Source organism: Rhinatrema bivittatum, chromosome 16 (genome assembly GCF_901001135.1).
Source record: "Rhinatrema bivittatum chromosome 16, aRhiBiv1.1, whole genome shotgun sequence".
NCBI lineage: Eukaryota > Metazoa > Chordata > Amphibia > Gymnophiona > Rhinatrematidae > Rhinatrema > Rhinatrema bivittatum.
The window spans coordinates 22,947,695-22,964,391 of record NC_042630.1 but is presented as its reverse complement, the minus strand read 5'-3'; the positions used below and the strand labels follow the sequence as shown (position 1 = coordinate 22,964,391).

The 16,697-nt window shown below is 43.1% G+C and overlaps 1 protein-coding gene across 1 annotated transcript; it reads left to right on the top strand.

Annotated features, from left to right (window-relative positions):
• The first annotated feature begins 262 nt into the window (after positions 1–262).
• LOC115077471 (serine protease 55-like) lies at positions 263–15,443 on the top strand. Its single transcript, XM_029579762.1, has 4 exons — positions 263–359; positions 963–1,173; positions 9,056–9,309; positions 15,352–15,443. The coding sequence occupies exons 1-4, from the start codon at positions 287–289 to the stop codon at positions 15,441–15,443; spliced, it is 630 nt and encodes a 209-aa protein (XP_029435622.1). The 5' UTR covers positions 263–286.
• Positions 15,444–16,697: the final 1,254 nt, after the last annotated feature.

Sequence of the window (16,697 nt, the reverse complement as noted above, 5' to 3'; positions counted from 1 at the left end):
AATGGAGCAATAGGTGCAATATACCATAGAAGACAAAAGTTGACACCAAATACACCTGATATCAAAAAGATATGGCTGGCCTAATGTAAAGCAGAACTACTAGTCCCAGCATGCATTGTGATGGGAGTAGCTTACCAGGATTGGCTGAGCTAAGCCATCAGAATATTGGATAACTATGATGTCACATCTTTGTGATATTATAACAACTCTCTCCCCCTGAATTTCTGTATACAGTGCTAGATGCTATCTTGGCAGGGGTCAATAGGTCCATCTGACATTCCCAGGAATGTGTACTCTAAGATATATGCTGAAAGTGTGGATGTGCCTCCTGCCCTGGATAACCAGGACCCGCCAGATAGGTACGTAGCAGATATTATAACATTTCCAGTATATTACACCCAACCTGATTCCTCCAGTATCTGGAAAGCAATTGCTGGTATTGTCCCTATGATAAACATGCCAGACTTTAAAAACTACTAACACCAACTCTGACAATAGCAAAATTATATTTTTTTAGGAAAAAAATTCATTTAGCTTATATGGGTTTTGACCTAGGTACATTGGATCCAGAAGTCCACAAATACACTGAGGGGAAAACCAGGCCCATGCCAGTCAGTTCCTGGTGATATGGAGTTATTTGATGATCCTAGCAGGAGCGCCATATTCAGAGACCCCTGGCATGGGATCAAGGCTGGCTTTAATGCAGCAACCTCAGGCAACAGCGCTCTCCACATCATTGGAAGTGGGGTCCCAATTCTGGGCTCCATGGCCCCTCCCTAGCCAAACTCTTCAGCCAGCGGTTTGCTTTTCATGCCACTGAGGCACCCCATATAAAACTGCAGGTCATATAACCCCTAAAGCTGACCTTGGGCAGACCTGAAGATGGAGGGAGTGTCTGACTGGTAAGATAATAATTCAGAATCATGGTGGCACATTGAACTGTAACATCCCTTCTCTTTCAGAATGTGGATTTCGTGCTGACTACGACGGACTTCCTGCTGGGGACAGAAGCCGTGGTTTCCGCCAGTCCCGTATAATTGGCGGCAGTAATGCTCTCCCTGGGGAGTGGCCCTGGGCCGTCAGCCTTCAGACCCAGAACATACATTTCTGCGGAGGCTCCATCCTGAATGCCTGGTGGATCCTTACAGCCGCTCACTGTATAAAGCAACCATAGTGAGTATCCTAGATTTCCCCATCCAAATCTTTCCCGGTCTCCTACAGTTCAAAGGCCTTCAAGCAGTTCCACACTGGAGCCTCCCTCCGCATTTGCAGCCCCTGCCCCTTATGTAGTTTGCTGGGTCTCCTCCAGTAGTTTGCTCTCGGTGCTATCTGCATTTTCTGAAGTCTAATCTGGCATTTCTAGTCCCTGCAATTTATGCATTTTGCTGGAGTCTTCTTTTTTTTTAACTGGAATTTAATTGACGTTTTGCCATTGATAGCAATTCTACAACCACCTGAAAAAAGTCAACAATCCATTAAGAGTTGATCTTTTAACATCCCTTATATCTTCCCCATCCCCTCTTTCTTACTGCTGTAGAATTTATCACCATTTGCCATGAGTTCACATGTAAAGCAAGTCACTTTGACAAAATGATTAATTTTCCATGTAATCCCATCCACGGGATACATAGTATGATGGAGTGGGTTTCCCCTTTGATTAATGGTCATCTCTTTGATGAGTACCTCAAGTTGGCTATGCAGATGGTGAAGTGGTTCTGGATGATGACAGCAAGGAGTATCCACATATCACTCTTCCTGTTCACTGACTGGACAGGGGGATTTCTCCTTCCCTCCATGAAATCTGGTCCCATGCATCACAATGGTGCTGGATAAATAAGTACACCAATTCAAATTTCAAACCATTAACTTTATTTCCTGGAATGACCCAGCCAACAACAATATACATGGATATGTAAAATTACATTATAATCACTGATAAATCAGCATCTCATGGACTTCCAAACAGTCAGTACATCACTCAACATTGATTCTTAAGGAATATAATAATACATTCTTAATTTCCCCAGAGTAACAGTATGGTTAGCCTGAAAGGAAACAAAGCATGCATGGAGGTAGCTTGCTAGTGTGGCAGTTACTACCCTTAGCCAATAAGCCTTCATAAGACATAATAAAACAATAAGCCTTCATAAGACATAATAAAACAACTACTAAACCAAATGGAACTAGTGATTAATATTGACAAAACTGAATTCCTACACTTACAGCGGAAACATACTGAAATCCTTCAAACCCTGATAACACTAAGAAATAACCAGAAAATTGATCTAGCTGAAAAAGTGAGGAATCTTGGAGTAATAATGGACTCAGAAATCAACCTAAAACAACACATATCTCTAAAAGTAAGGGAAGGCTATGCAAAAGCTATGATCCTCAGAAGATTAAAATCATTACTTACACCTGCCCACTTCAGAACAGTGCTGCAAACACTAGTTTTTTCCAGCACAGACTACTGCAATGCAATTTTACTAGGACTCCCGAATACAACGCCAAGACCGCTCCAAATACTACAAAATACTGCAGCTAGAATACTGACTGGAAAAAGAAGGAGGGACCATATAACTGAAACTCTAGCAGACTTACATTGGTTACCCATCGAATACAGGATAAAATACAAAGCCTTATGCACCATACACAAACTAATATATGATAAAGAAGCAGACTGACTAAACACAGCATTACGAGTCCACGTCCCACAAAGAAACCTTCGCTCAGCAAACAAAGCACTGCTAACCATTCCTTCAGTAAAGTCAGCAAAACTAACCCAGGTGAAAGAAAGGGCCTTATCATTGGCGGGGCCCGTACTATGGAACACGATGCCTCCTGAAATCAGATTACAGAGTGATCTAAAAACTTTTAAGAAAAATTTAAAAACATGGCTCTTTAAACAAGCCTTTCCTAAAGAGACCGGAGGATAAAGAAAGTACAGGAACATGCAGAAGAGCATGAACACATCGCTACTCTCATAAAGTGCATGATAATACCTTATTCAATCTTACAACTAAAGTAAGACTACAAATGAAGAGTAACTTACTAGTACACCCGGACAAGACCAACATTACTCAAATATTGACTTTTATTTATGAGAATTGTAACCGAACCTTATTGGCACCTGTTAGAATGTACAATAATTCATATTTACCTACCTGAATTTATGTGCCTATTTGTAAACTGATGCGATGGTATATAACTTAGCGACGGTATAGAAAAGATTTAAAATAAATAAATTCATACTTTTGATGCAACTCCAACATTGCTCTCTGCTTCAGCAGCAGGGGGAAAGGGGAATTGGATTAAGACAGCCCCAATTTTTACGGTCTGGGGAACTGATAAGCATGGGGGTAGCCTGCACAAAGCAGCAGTTACTACCTTCAACCAATAAGCCTTGATGATTTGATGCAACTGCAACATCACTCTCTGCTTCAAAGGAGAGGGGTGGGGTGTGGAAGAAGAGGTATTTGGATTCAGAGACAACCAACACGAGCCAAGACTTTTTTTTACAAGTCTGGAATACTGATGGCAGACATTGAGGAAAAAACACTTGAATGCTTCTATAGCCAAGTCCATAAGCAAAGCATGTCAAGCAGTACTGACTGATACCGTTTTACATACACTGTCAGAGGTAAGAAGAACAGCACAGCACACATCGGTGAAGCTTTGATGTGATTTGGACTGAGGAAAGGTACACAAAGATGAGATTTGTATAATGTACTCTCAACCTAGCTTGATAGGTGCCAGGTAGAGAGTACATCAAACTAGGTTGAGAGTACAATGTTCAAATCTCATCTTTATGTACCTTTCCTCAGTCCAAATCATATCAAATTTTCACTGATGTGTACTGGGCTGTTCTTACCTCTGACTATGCATGTAAAATTGTCCCAAACCCTAGCCCACCAACAAAACCTCACCTCGAGTTCTTAGTTGACCCTCCTATAATGGTATAAATAGTTTACTTATCAGCAAGCCTTATAAAGAGTCTCTCTCTCTCTCTCTCTCTCTCTCTCTCTCTCTCTCTCTCTCTCTCTCTCTCTCTCTCTCTCTCTCTCTCTCTCTCTCTCTCTCTCTCTCTCTCTCTCTCTCATATCACAGGTACTATTCCTGCAAAATGATGAATATAGGTCTTAGTGAGCTACTTGGACAGGTATATGATCCAGCCATCCCCTCCCCCATTACTTATCCATCTTTGGAAATCAAAAGTACCATCCCACCTTATGCTGCTTCCCCTACAATACATACATGCACTGATGTTTGGCAGTAACCCAAACCCTTGAGGACACCCCACCTCCTTACCGTCCCACTGAACAAAGAATATATTTTAATAGAACAGCATCAAGTGCCTTCAACTCTCCCATCTATCTCCCTCCCTACTATTTCCTCCTAACTGTTCAACGGTATTAGTAGCATAGATACAACGCACACAGTGCAGTATAGTAATGTTGATTTTTCATACTTAATTCACATGAGCATGAGGTCTTCCCTCTATCCCCCATAAAGCCCAGTAACTATAAGGCAAAAAGATACATCATAGATATGATGAGGACTCAAGATATCTGGTGCACCTATGGTATAAAAGAGAATTGTATACATCGGGGCTTCCCAAACCTGTCCTGGGGACCCCACAGCCAGTCGGGTTTTTAGGATATCCACAATGAATATGCATGAGATAAATGTGCATATACTGAGTCTCCATGGTATGCAAATGTATCTCATGCATATTCCTTGGGGATATCCTGAAAATCCGACTGGCTGTGGGGTTCCCCAGGACAGGTTTGGGATGCCCTGGTATAAACAATTAACACATTTTAATTAAGATAAAGAAACTTTAATGGTTGCCTTGATGGAAGAGGTCAATCTGTTTTAGATTTATTGCTAGATCTTTCAAGTGCTTTAAACTTACTACACCATGGAATTTTGTTACCCCGTTGTCAAGGGTCTTGATAACTTGGTTTGAAATTCCCGCAGACCACCTTAAGGGACCGGGCACAGTTGTCTCGCCTGGTCCTCCTTAAAAGGAGGGGCCATTCACCAGAGTATAAGAACTCAGGGCCTAGAAGGGTTAAAGAGGCCCCAGAGAGGATGCAGAGACCCATCGTACAGTAAGACCTGTTATGTTTAAGGACCGTGTATTACCTGAAGATAAGGTGAGCTGCATTGTTTGTTTTGAGTTTACTTTTTCACTGTAAATAAAGTGCACCCAGGGAACAGCCAGAATCTGCCTCCTTATTTCTCTGGCTGTTCCCGAGCTGCTATTGCCCAGGTTACCACAGGTTGCTTCTTTTACACAGGGTCAGTCCCAAGCCATTAACTTTCAAGCAGCTTGCTCTTCTTTTTGGGGAGGTGAAGTATAGAGTCCTGCATGGGTCCTTTTTGGAGCCTCTTCTTTTTAAGTATTCCATACTTATACACCAATGATATTCAAGTAGTGGCTCCTTTGGGAACAGATGAGGCGGGGGCGATAAGGAGATTGAATGACTGTTTAGATGCTGTAGGTGCCTGGTTTGAAGAAGAGTATGTTGGGGTTAAGACTCAAAGAAAATGGAGGTGTTGTGGATTTGCCCTGTTGGAGATAATTGTAGGTTGAATATTGAGGGAGTGGAATTGGGTGCTGTGGGAGAATTAAAATCTTTGGAGTAAAATTAGATGGCAGTTTAACTATGGATAAGCAGGTACTGCAGTTGGCACATAATGCCTATTGTAGGCTGAAGCGGGTTAGACAGTTAAATTGATGATTGCACTGTGCTTTACCTGTAATTAGCTGGGAAGATGCTTAGCATTCTTGCCGCTGTGTTCTGAATCACGTGCAGTTTCCGACGTGGGAGGACCAGGCAGGAGGCCACTGCCCCATCATTGATATGGTGGCATTGGCTGCCTATTAAGCCACATAGTTTGTGTAAAGGGGAAGGGGGGGGGGGGTGCAGGGCACACTGTTGTGATCCTGCACTTTAGCATTTAAGATCTTGAAGGGGGAATTACTCACAGCAACTGGCAAATCGACTGAGTTTGGAGGAGTGTGAGGCGGCCTTTAAGATCTAATCAGCAACATCAATTCCAATGGCTTGATGTGAAATCTTTTCATCAAGTAAGACTGAGAATCGAGTTCTTCCTCTGCAATCACTTTATTGTAGAATGGGCTACCTGTTAATATATAAGAATAGAGAGAAATCTGATGATGTTTCAGAGAAAATTAAAGACCTGATTGATGATGTCTGAATATGGGAGTTATCGAGGTGAAAAAGTGTGTGTACAGGAGGTTTAGTACATTAAAGTCCTGTTTTTCAACTATGAGGAATGGTTAAATTAGGTGAGTAAGGCGGATTAGAAGATACATGTTTGTTTTATGTTGTGGATTGCTTTTATGTATTGTAATTTGATTTTATATTGTACATTGCTTTGGGCAATTTGCTGAAATCTCTCTACAGAGAATTGCTGTCCATCTTCTGATGATGCACTGATCTGGTCCATGTTGTATTAAACGGTATCTTACTACATCAATAATATCTGGCCAAGTTGAGGGATCATAGACCAATATTGCTATTTTTTTCATTGTCAACTCTATTAGGCTTGGATTTATGGCCTGTTGGAGATTGGGATCATCAATAGATTCAGTATGGGGCATCATTCTAAAATCATCTTGTGACACATCTGCTGAACTACCGCTAAGCCTGTGGATTTTTTTCAACACTGCCTTCTGCAGTTGTAAACCATTTTTTAAATGTTTTGATATCGTTTTTTCCTTGTCTCTCAACTTCTTCTACTTCTTCTTTCCGTAATGTGCTCCACTTGGTCATTTCAAAGCCATCTTCTCATCTACAAAAGTGATCCAAGAAAGTTTGGCGATGCTTGGCAGTTAAGATTCAAATAGAAAAAGTGGAGAGACTTTTATATTTTGGGTGCAGAAATCCAAGAATCAGTACTTGCTAGGAGGTGAGAGGCTTGGGTGAAATGTTGGGGGTGATAATTTCTCAAGGTGATAAAACAGTGTGACAAGGCACTAGTCAGAGCCAGGGGGGATATTGGGGTGCACAGGGAGAGGCAAAACCAACCTCCATACAGGTAGTTGGTGAGGCCTCACTTAGAATACTGTGTTCATTTCTGGAGGTCATATCTCAGAAAGGATAGAGAGAAGCTAGAGGCAGCCCAGAGAAAGGCTACCAAAATGGTATAGGATTTACGTCAAAACCCATATGAAATGAGTATGAAGGGCATAACTAAATATACCCTAGAGAAATGTTTCCCGGCTCTCTCCTGGAGATACACCTAGCAAGTGAAGTTTTCAGGATTGCCAGAATGAATATGCATGAGAAATTTGCATACACTGGGTCTCCAATATATGCACAGCAATCTCATGCATATTCATTATGACTATTCTGAAAACCGGACCAGTTAAGTGTGCCTCCAGGAGAGGGTTGGGAACAGTAGCTCTAGAGGAAAGGACAAACAGGATGGATATGATAGAGACATTTAAGTACCTTAAAGGTATAAATAATGCACAAGAAACAAACCTTTTCCAATGGAAAGGAAGCTGTAGGTCTTCATATGAAGCCCTAAAGGGGTAGTTTCAGGAAAGTCAGGAAATATTTTTAATTAAAAGAGTGGTAGCTACCTGGAATGCCCTTCTAGAAGAGACGATGTAGACAAAAAACGGTAACAGAATTTTAAAAAAGGCATGGGATAAACACAGTGGAAAAAAGATGGTAATGAAGCATTGAGGTAACCTGCATTGTGCTTCCAAGAAGGCAATGGGGATAATATAAATAGAACAGAAGTTACACCCTAAACACTTTGCTGTCAGACATGCTGGGCCATTTCAGTCTTTATCGGCCATCATTTACCAGGTCACATTGGTGGCAGCTCCAGCACAGCATCCTCCTCTGTTTCTTACCTCCCTCTCTTTCTCTCCTCCCCTACCCAGTATTTGGTTTATTAGATTTGCATGTTACTCCTCTATACTTATGTTTCAGGCAAATTACATCATGAAAAGCATTTTAAAATACAAGCAATTAAAACCTATATTAAAGTACATTCTATAATACCAAGTTATAAGAGCAATACAAGCAATATTAGCCATAAATAAAACTAAGCAGGGGTGCCCCTCTCTTTATCCCTTTACCTCTCTCCCCTCTCTAGTATCTCTCCTGCTCTCTCTCATTCTTCCCCCAGCCAGCATCCCTTTTCTCTCTCTCACATCCCCTCCAAAGGAAACCTCTCTCTCTCTTCCCCCACCTCCCCTGCAGACAGCATTACTTCTCTCTCCCTTCCCCACCACATTTCCTTCTCTCCACCCATGCTCTTCCAACATCCATCCCTCTCTCCACCTCACCACAAGTATCTCCCTCTCTCTCACGCCCAACTTCACAGCCATCACACCTCCCTCTCTCTCCCTTCACCTCTTCCTGCCCGTTATCCTCCTTTCTCTCACCTCTTCCTCTTATCCCCTTTCTCCTGACCAGCATATCCCCCTCTCTCACTCTACCTAATCCATAGCCAGCATCCCCGCCCCCTTCTCTCTTGCCACCCATACCATGCCTGGTATCTGCCTCTCTGTCCAGATCCCCTCTCACTGCACCCAGAATGAACCTTCCCCCTAAACCTATAAGCATGAGTCCTAGATCTCCCCCTTCCTACCATGTGGTGTTGGTGTCAATTTGGCTTCCTCTTCCTCCTATCAACATCCAATTTTCAGCCTTGTCCTTCTCCTTTGTGGGCCGTTCAACCACTGGAATAGCGCTAGCTCACTAAGACCCCAGTGGCAGCAAACAGCCCAGAATGTAGGGTACGCTGGTGTGATCCTGCACTTGGCCTGCAACAAATCAGGGACTTGCAGGCAAGTCTTGTGCGCCTGCCTGATGGAGACATTCTAATCCCGGCACTGATGAGACGTGCAATGGTGATTGTAGGAGTTGCTCTCTGCATTTATCAGGCTATTTTAGCTTTCTACATTTTGCCAGTCTCCCAGATATTTACAGCCCCTGCATTTTGCTATCACACACTCTCTGATGTCTTATTGGTCTGCTATGTCTTTTGTGCTCAATCACAGCCTTGAGAATCTGAGAGTGAAAACGGGGTTAACAATAATCTGGAGAGTGAGGAAAGAGATAGCAGTGAAGAAGATCATCATTCATAAGTCGTATGACAAGGTCAGCAAAGACAACGACATAGCCCTGCTGCTGCTGTCCAGCCTGATACAGTTCAACGTACTGAAGATACCTATCTGTCTTCCCCCTGCTGGTAACTTCAAAAATGAAGACTGGACGACATGCTTTGTGGTCGGGTGGGGCAGGACAGAGGCTGGTGAGTGCACCATATACCAGTCCTAACGTATCAATGAGAACATGACTCAGCCCAGGGGAAGGAAAAGATGAAGCCTCATAAACCATATGAGGCTCATCTGTGTGGTAGGATCTGTATTGTTTAAGTTAAGTCACTTATCCAGCTAGCTGACCAGCCAGCTAACTTGTGGGTGGGCTCTGGGTGGATCGGGATTGTTCTATTTAGCCAGATAAGTAGCAATATTGAGACTTAGTCAGATAAGTTAAACAACTAAGCTAGACTTGCTCAATAGCAGGTCTAGATTTAGCTGGATAACACTTATCTGGCTTTGTATGCAGATATTCAGCGGCAAAGCCATGCTACTGCATACCCTTGTAACATACAGGTCGATCCAGTAAAGTGTGCTCCGTCGGAGCGCACTGTCACCCTGCTCTGGACGCGTGTTTTCCCTTACCCCTTATTCAGTAAGGGGAGGAAAACACGCGGCCCACCCGCGGCACCTAATAGCGCCCTCAACATGCAAATGCATGTTGATGGCCCTATTAGGTATTCCTGAGCGATCCAGTAAGTAAAATGTGCAGCCAAGCCGCACATTTTACTCTAAGAAATTAGCGCCGCCCAAAGGTCGGCGCTAATTTCTTCCGGCGCCAGGGAAGTGCACAGAAAAGCAGTAAAAACTGCTTTTCTGTGCACCCTCCGACTTAATATCATAGCGATATTAAGTTGGAGGTCCCCAAAAGTAAAAAAAAAGTAAAAAAAAAAATAAAAAAATTTTGAATTCGGCCCGCGGCTGTCGGGCCGAAAACCGGACGCTCAATTTTGCCGGCGTCCGGTTTCCGAGCCCGTGGCTGTCAGCGGGCTCGAGAACCGACACCGGCAAAATTGAGCGTCGGCTGTCAAACCCGCTGACAGCCGCCGCTCCAGGCCAAAAGGAGGCGCTAGGGACGCGCTAGTGTCCCTAGCGCCTCTTTTTCCTCGTTTGCACCGCGTCGCCTAATTTAAATACTGGATCGCGCGCACCGGCGAGGGGCCGGTGCGCGCGCCGGGAGAGCGGGCGTTAGTCCGCTCTCCCACGGACTTTACTGGATCGAGCTGTTAGCTGGATAAGCTAAATCAAAAGCAACTGACAGGTCAAGGAGGATAAGGACAGAGTAAAGATCTTTGACTTTAGCCATAAACAGGTCATTGGAAACTTTGGCAAGGGCTATTTCAGTTAAATTTAGAGGGCAAAACTAGACTGCAGTGAATCAATAATGGCTTGAGATTTAAGAAAGTCAAGACAGTGGTGGTGAACACACATTCAAATAGTTTGGCGGCAAAAGGGAGAAACATAGAAACATAGAAATGATGGCAGAAAAAGACCACTTGGCCCATCCAGTCTGCCCAGCAAGCTCCCACACTTATTTTCCCATACTTATCTGTTTCACTGACCACCGAGTTCAGGGCCCTTGTTGGTAACTGTTTGATTCAAATTTCCTGCCACCTCCTGCCGTTGATGCAGAGAGTAATGTTGGAGTTGCATCAAAGGTGAATCATAAGGCTTAATGGTTAAGGGTAGGAACTGCCGCATCAAGCAAGTTACCCTGATGCTTGTTTGCCCAGACTGTACAGATCAATACCTTGTTGGATGTTGTCTGAATGTAAATCCTCTTTTCCACATTTCCCCCTGCCACTGAAGCAGAGAGCAATGCTGTATATGCATTCAAAGTGAAGTATCAGGTTTAAATGGTTTAGGGTAGTAATTGCCACAATAAGCAAGCTACTCCCACACTTATTTGTTTACCCAGACTGTGTAGTTCAGTCCTTGTTGGTTGCTGTTTGAATGCAAATCCTCTTTTCCCCCATTTCCCCTAGCCGTTGAAGCAGAGAGCAATGTTGGAGTTGCATTAACCATGTGAAGGCTTATTGAGTAAGGGTAGTAATCACCAGGTAGTAGCCTCCATTCCAGCAAGCCACCCCATGGCTCTTCTCTTCATTCCCATCCTCTAGCCTTTATTTATTTTATTTATTTATTTTTAGCTTTTATATACTGATCTTCTTGCATTGGATACAAATCAAACCGGTTATATGGATCCACAGTGTTTATCCCATGCCCCTTTGAAATCTTTCACAGTTTTAGTCTTCACCACTTCCTCCAGAAGGGCATTCCAGGCATCCACCACCCTCTCCGTGAAGAAATTCTTCCTGACATTGGTTCTGAGTCTTCCTCCCTGGAGTTTCAAATCATGACCCCTAGTTCTACTGATTTTTTTCCAACGGAAAAGGCTTGTTGTTGACCATGGATCATTAAAACCTTTCAAGTATCTGAAAGTCTGTATCATATCACCCCTGCTCCTCCTCTCCTCCAGGGTATACATATTTAGGTTCTTCAATCTCTCCTCATAAGTCATTTTATGGAGACATCCACCTTTTTGGTCACCCTTCTCTGGACCGCCTCCATCCTATCTCTGTCCCTTTGGAGATACAGTCTCCAGAACTGAGAAGGGAGAGGGAGATGGGATGATAGTTAGCAGGACAGGTAGGATCCAGTGAGGTTATGATTACAGCATGTTTGAAGGCAGCAGAAACAATAGCAGTGGAGAGTGATAGATTGAGGATGTGACAGATGGAAGGGATAACTGCAATGGTATGGAGCTGAGGAATTGGGTGGGGACAGGGTAAGAGGAACAAGTAGTGAGTTTGAATGAAGAGAGAAGATGAGCAGTTTCCTCCAGGAGAGGAGAGAGTGGCAGAAGCTAGGGAAAGGGTAGATGAAAGAAGTGGGGGAGATACAGGTAAAGGTGACATAGTTGAGAACACAAGACTAATTTTGTGAATCTTGTGATGGAAGTAGTCAGCTATGGTCTTGGCAGAGAGTGAAAGGAAGGAGAGAGGCAAGGGAAGTTTGAGAAGGGAATGAGGGTCCTAAACTACTGCTCACCAGACAACCACCCTGAGTCCTTCTTAAACTTTGAAATGTTTTATAACATGGCCACTAGGTCCCATAAACTCACAATCCTAGGACACTTCAATTACCATGCAGATATATCTCCCAGTTGTAATGCAGCTACTTTACAGCATAACATGGATGATCTTGGCCTCACTCAGTTAATCAGGGTTCCCACTCATACAGTCACTTCCTTGACCTAATCCTTCACTCTTCAGGTATTAATCTAGACCCCAAAAAATAGCATTTGATCCAATCTCCCAGTTTGACTACTACCTAATCTGGGTAATCAACTCATCTCACTCACCCACTCACTAGGAATCTATCATCCATTACAAATGAAAGTATTAAACATTTAAATTATTCTGAGATGTATATGCTGTTGGTTAATCCATTACAAATAGTCTAGATTATACACTTTATATAGTAGGACCTTGTATTATATACACTCATTAACAGGGAGCCAATGCAGCTCTCTCATAGTTCAGACCAAATATCAGTCTTGCAGCTGAGTTTTGCAAGACCTGTATTGCACAAAATGTAATTCACTAACTACCACTAACTCACCAGAAGTTCTAGTCCAACAGTGGAACAAAAAAATCCACTTCAGTCATCAGTACAGAGCCCATCTTAAACCTAACCCCACCAGACTCCCTTGAAATACCCCTTGGTTCCTTGAGGGCCTTCTCCTCCTCAAACAGCAATCCAGTCAACCAGAGCGAGCTTGGTAGAAACAAAAAACAGACACCAACCTCTGTAGCTGCAAGGAACGTGCAAAAAAAAAAAAATTATATATATATATATATATATATAAAGCAGTTGATCAACAGGCCAAGAAAGACTACATCTCTAATCAACTAGAATTATCAATGAACCATCTGAGTAAATTCTAACTACCACTGCAGGCGATCACAGCAGAAGACTGAGAGAGAATTTTCATGGATAAAATCTAAGTTATACACTCATCCTTTGATGCTCCTCACCCCACAACCATTCATCCCTTTTTTTCCCATACAGGATCACTCCAACCCTCCCCTGACAGTATCATGCTATCTGAATTCAGAACCATCACAAACAATAGAGAAGATCCTCCAAAGAATCAGTAAGTCTACAAGTCCGTTAAACCAAAGTTCCTCTAGATTCATTTGCAACCTAAAACAGGACCTAACCCCTTGGCTATCCACCATAACTAATGTCAACTTATCTCATGGTTCCTTAGCAATTGACTTAAAAAGGCAGTAATTAAACGTATTCTAAAGAAGCCAGGCTCTGATCCTAAAATAATTGACCACTATCACCCTTTTCTAGCCTCCTTTTTCATTCCAAATGAGCTGAAAAAGTGCTGTACTTCCAACTCCTGGCTTCAAGAAGGGCAACATTTCGCACCCTCACCAATCTGGCTTCAGGACAGACCATGGAACTCAAGCTGTGTTTTTGGCCACCACCTACAGTATTCACCTAAATGCAGACCAAGGGGGGTGACTCAAAACTAATCTTATTAGGAATCTTGGTTCTGGGTGGAGGTCCCTACAAAAAAAAAAAAAGCATAACTAGCTAGGCACAGGAGGGCAGGGGAGATCCCAGGGAAGCCTAGGGAAGGCCAAACTACTGAACTGTGACTTATATTGCTATCTTTATTTTGTAAGCTGCAAAGTTAAGTAGAGCTGCTTTTGTTACCTTTTTCAGTGATTAATATAAAGCCTTATGAGAAAACAGCCAGGGTCCAGCCTGTGTCTGTTGTCTGGCCAGACTGTCTGCTCACTCTGCCTCATGAGGTGTCCTTTTGGGGATTTCTGTACTAAGCTAGGCACAGGCAGAGAACCGCACCCAAAAGATGAATAAAAATGGAAATACCTTTTCTTTTCTCCTTTTCCTGGGGCCTCAATGCAGCAGCAGTCAAGAGTTGAATTCACAGCAGGCTAAGGTGGGCAGCTCCAGCTGAATAGGTAGTTTGTTTTGTTTTTTTGTTTTGTTTGTTTTGTGGTTTTTTTTGCCTGAAGGAAAAGGGAAGTTTGTTGTTTGGGTATTCTTGAACAGGGCAGAGACCTTCCTGAAAACATGTGTGCAACTGGAGCCAGTAGGCTAACATGGGGTAAGTAAAATAGGCCCTTGCTGAAGGGCAGCAGCAAACAATACAGAGAACAATTCAAACCCTGCTTGAACAGTTTGTCCAGTAACTGGGGGTGCCGAATCAAAAACAGATAGTGCTAATCTAAATGGCCCAAGCAATGCAAACTATCACCACACAGGCATTCCCTCTGCCTCCTGTTATGTTTAAGATGAAGACAGGTAAAGAACTGGATGTGTTCTTAAAGAATTTTGAAAGAACTGACTGCTTGACTGGCTGGTTAGAAGCCGGATGGAGCACATACCTGGCAACTCTACTTACCAGCAAAAGCCAAGCAGCCTTTGAAGCAGCCAAACCAGATGTGAGAGCCAGCTACTCTGATGTTAAAACTGCCATCCTTGAAAGAGCATAGTATACGATGGAAACCTATGACAACAATTCCAAAGAAGTGCTCTACAGCCCAGGGGAACTCCATGTACCTTTTACATGGACTAAAATGTGCCATATGGAAGTGGCTACAGCCAGAGGCAAGAACTGGCCTCGAGATAGCCAATGAAGTCCTTTTGGATTAGTTCCTGATTGGGCTGGACTGACCATGTGGAATTGGGTGTGTCAGTACCCAACTCATCCTGGAGATAACGTTGGAAATAGCAGATACCTTCCATCAGGATCAGTTGATGCCAGAATTAGTGTGAAAGCTTAGAAAGACAACCCGCCCAGGCTCCCTGTCTTTGCAGTGAAAATGCAGGGCCCCTACAATGATCCTCAGAGCAGAACAGCTCTGGTTCCAAACTCATGTCGCAGGACCAGACTCCCTAACCTGTTTCAATTGCAGAAGGAGAGGTCATTTGGCCAGAAATTGTCAATACCAGAGAAGCAAAGCTATGGATTTCAACCTGGTAATATAGTCTGGTAGCACTAGATGCTAAAGCAAACACTGACAAGGTAGGACCTTCAAAGCACTGAAGCAGGGATCACAACAGAATCAAAGGAGGAAAGGAAGTTTCTGAGGTACCTGGCCACCTGAGCAGTAACAGGCTTGGCACTTTTTCTTTTTCTTCTGATAAAGTTAAAGCAGAGCAAGCCCTGCAGGCATGTGCCTACTGTGCAGTAGAAGACCATGCTGTCAAGGATTGCCCATGGCTTGGGGATCTAGAATAGAAGTGCAAGCTAGCGAAGCAGAGCAAGGGGGGGTGCAGGTGAATGAAGGAAAGGAACGATGAACTCTTTGTAGTAACTCTTAAAATCAAAGCAGAGTAAATCCAGCAGGCATGCTCCCATTGTAAAGCAAAAAACGATGTTACTAAGGACTGTCCCCAATGTGAGAATCAAGAGTGGGTACACACTTTTGTGAAGATTCAAAGCTGTAACCTGGTGGATGATCCACATAGGGATTTTCAAACTTTGTGATCCCAGTTGCATTGGATGACTGCCCTAAGCGAGCCTTGATAAACTCAAGATGCTGCAAGACACTCATTAGGAAGGAGTTAGCTCAGAGACCGTATGTCATGTTGATCCTGACCTGATCTACAGTTTTCTTTCCATCAAAAAAAGTTGGATTCCTTTGCATTCTTAATACCATCCAGTTATTTAAAAGTCTGTATCATACCCCCTGTCTCTTTTTTCCCCCAGTATATGTATGTATATTTAGATCTTTCAATCTCACCTCCTAATTCTTATGCTGCAAGCCCCACACACTTTTGGTCACCTTTCCCTGGGCTGCTTTGATCCTATTTCTCTCCTTTTTCAGATATGGTCTCCAGAACTGAACACAATACTCCAAATAAGGCCTCACCAAGGACCTGTACAGGGGCATTAACACATCATTTTTTCTGTTGGTTTTCTCTCTCTATGCAGCAGCCGACTTTCACCCCCCCCATCATGTACTTTCGATTTCTGCACCCTGAATGCATTACTCTGCTATTCTTGATACTGAATCCCAGCTGCCAAACCTTTGACCACTCCTCAAGTTTTCTTAGTTCATCCTTCAGCTATGTCCACTCTGGTACAGATCTTAGTGTCAGCCTTTCTCAATGTTGCCCACAAAGATATTGAATAGAATCTTTCCCAGAACCGATCCTGGAGGCACTCCACTTACACTCTTCCCTCTTTCATTTATGACTATTTACTGTCATCTGCCAGGCAACCAATTTGTGATCCATTCCACCATCATGGAATCCATTCCCAGGCTTTTCCATTGGTTCAGAAACCTTCTGTGTGGGACTTAATCAAAACTTTTGCTGAAATTCAAAGAAATCATATCAAGTGCACGTCCTTGAACTAATTCTCTGGTCACCCAATTGGAAAAAATCTGATTTGTCTGGTATGCTCTTTCTCTGGTAAAAAGCCATATTGCCTTGTATTGCAGATAGTTCACTATCTTTTCTTTCAGAAGCAAACTCAATTAGTTTTCCC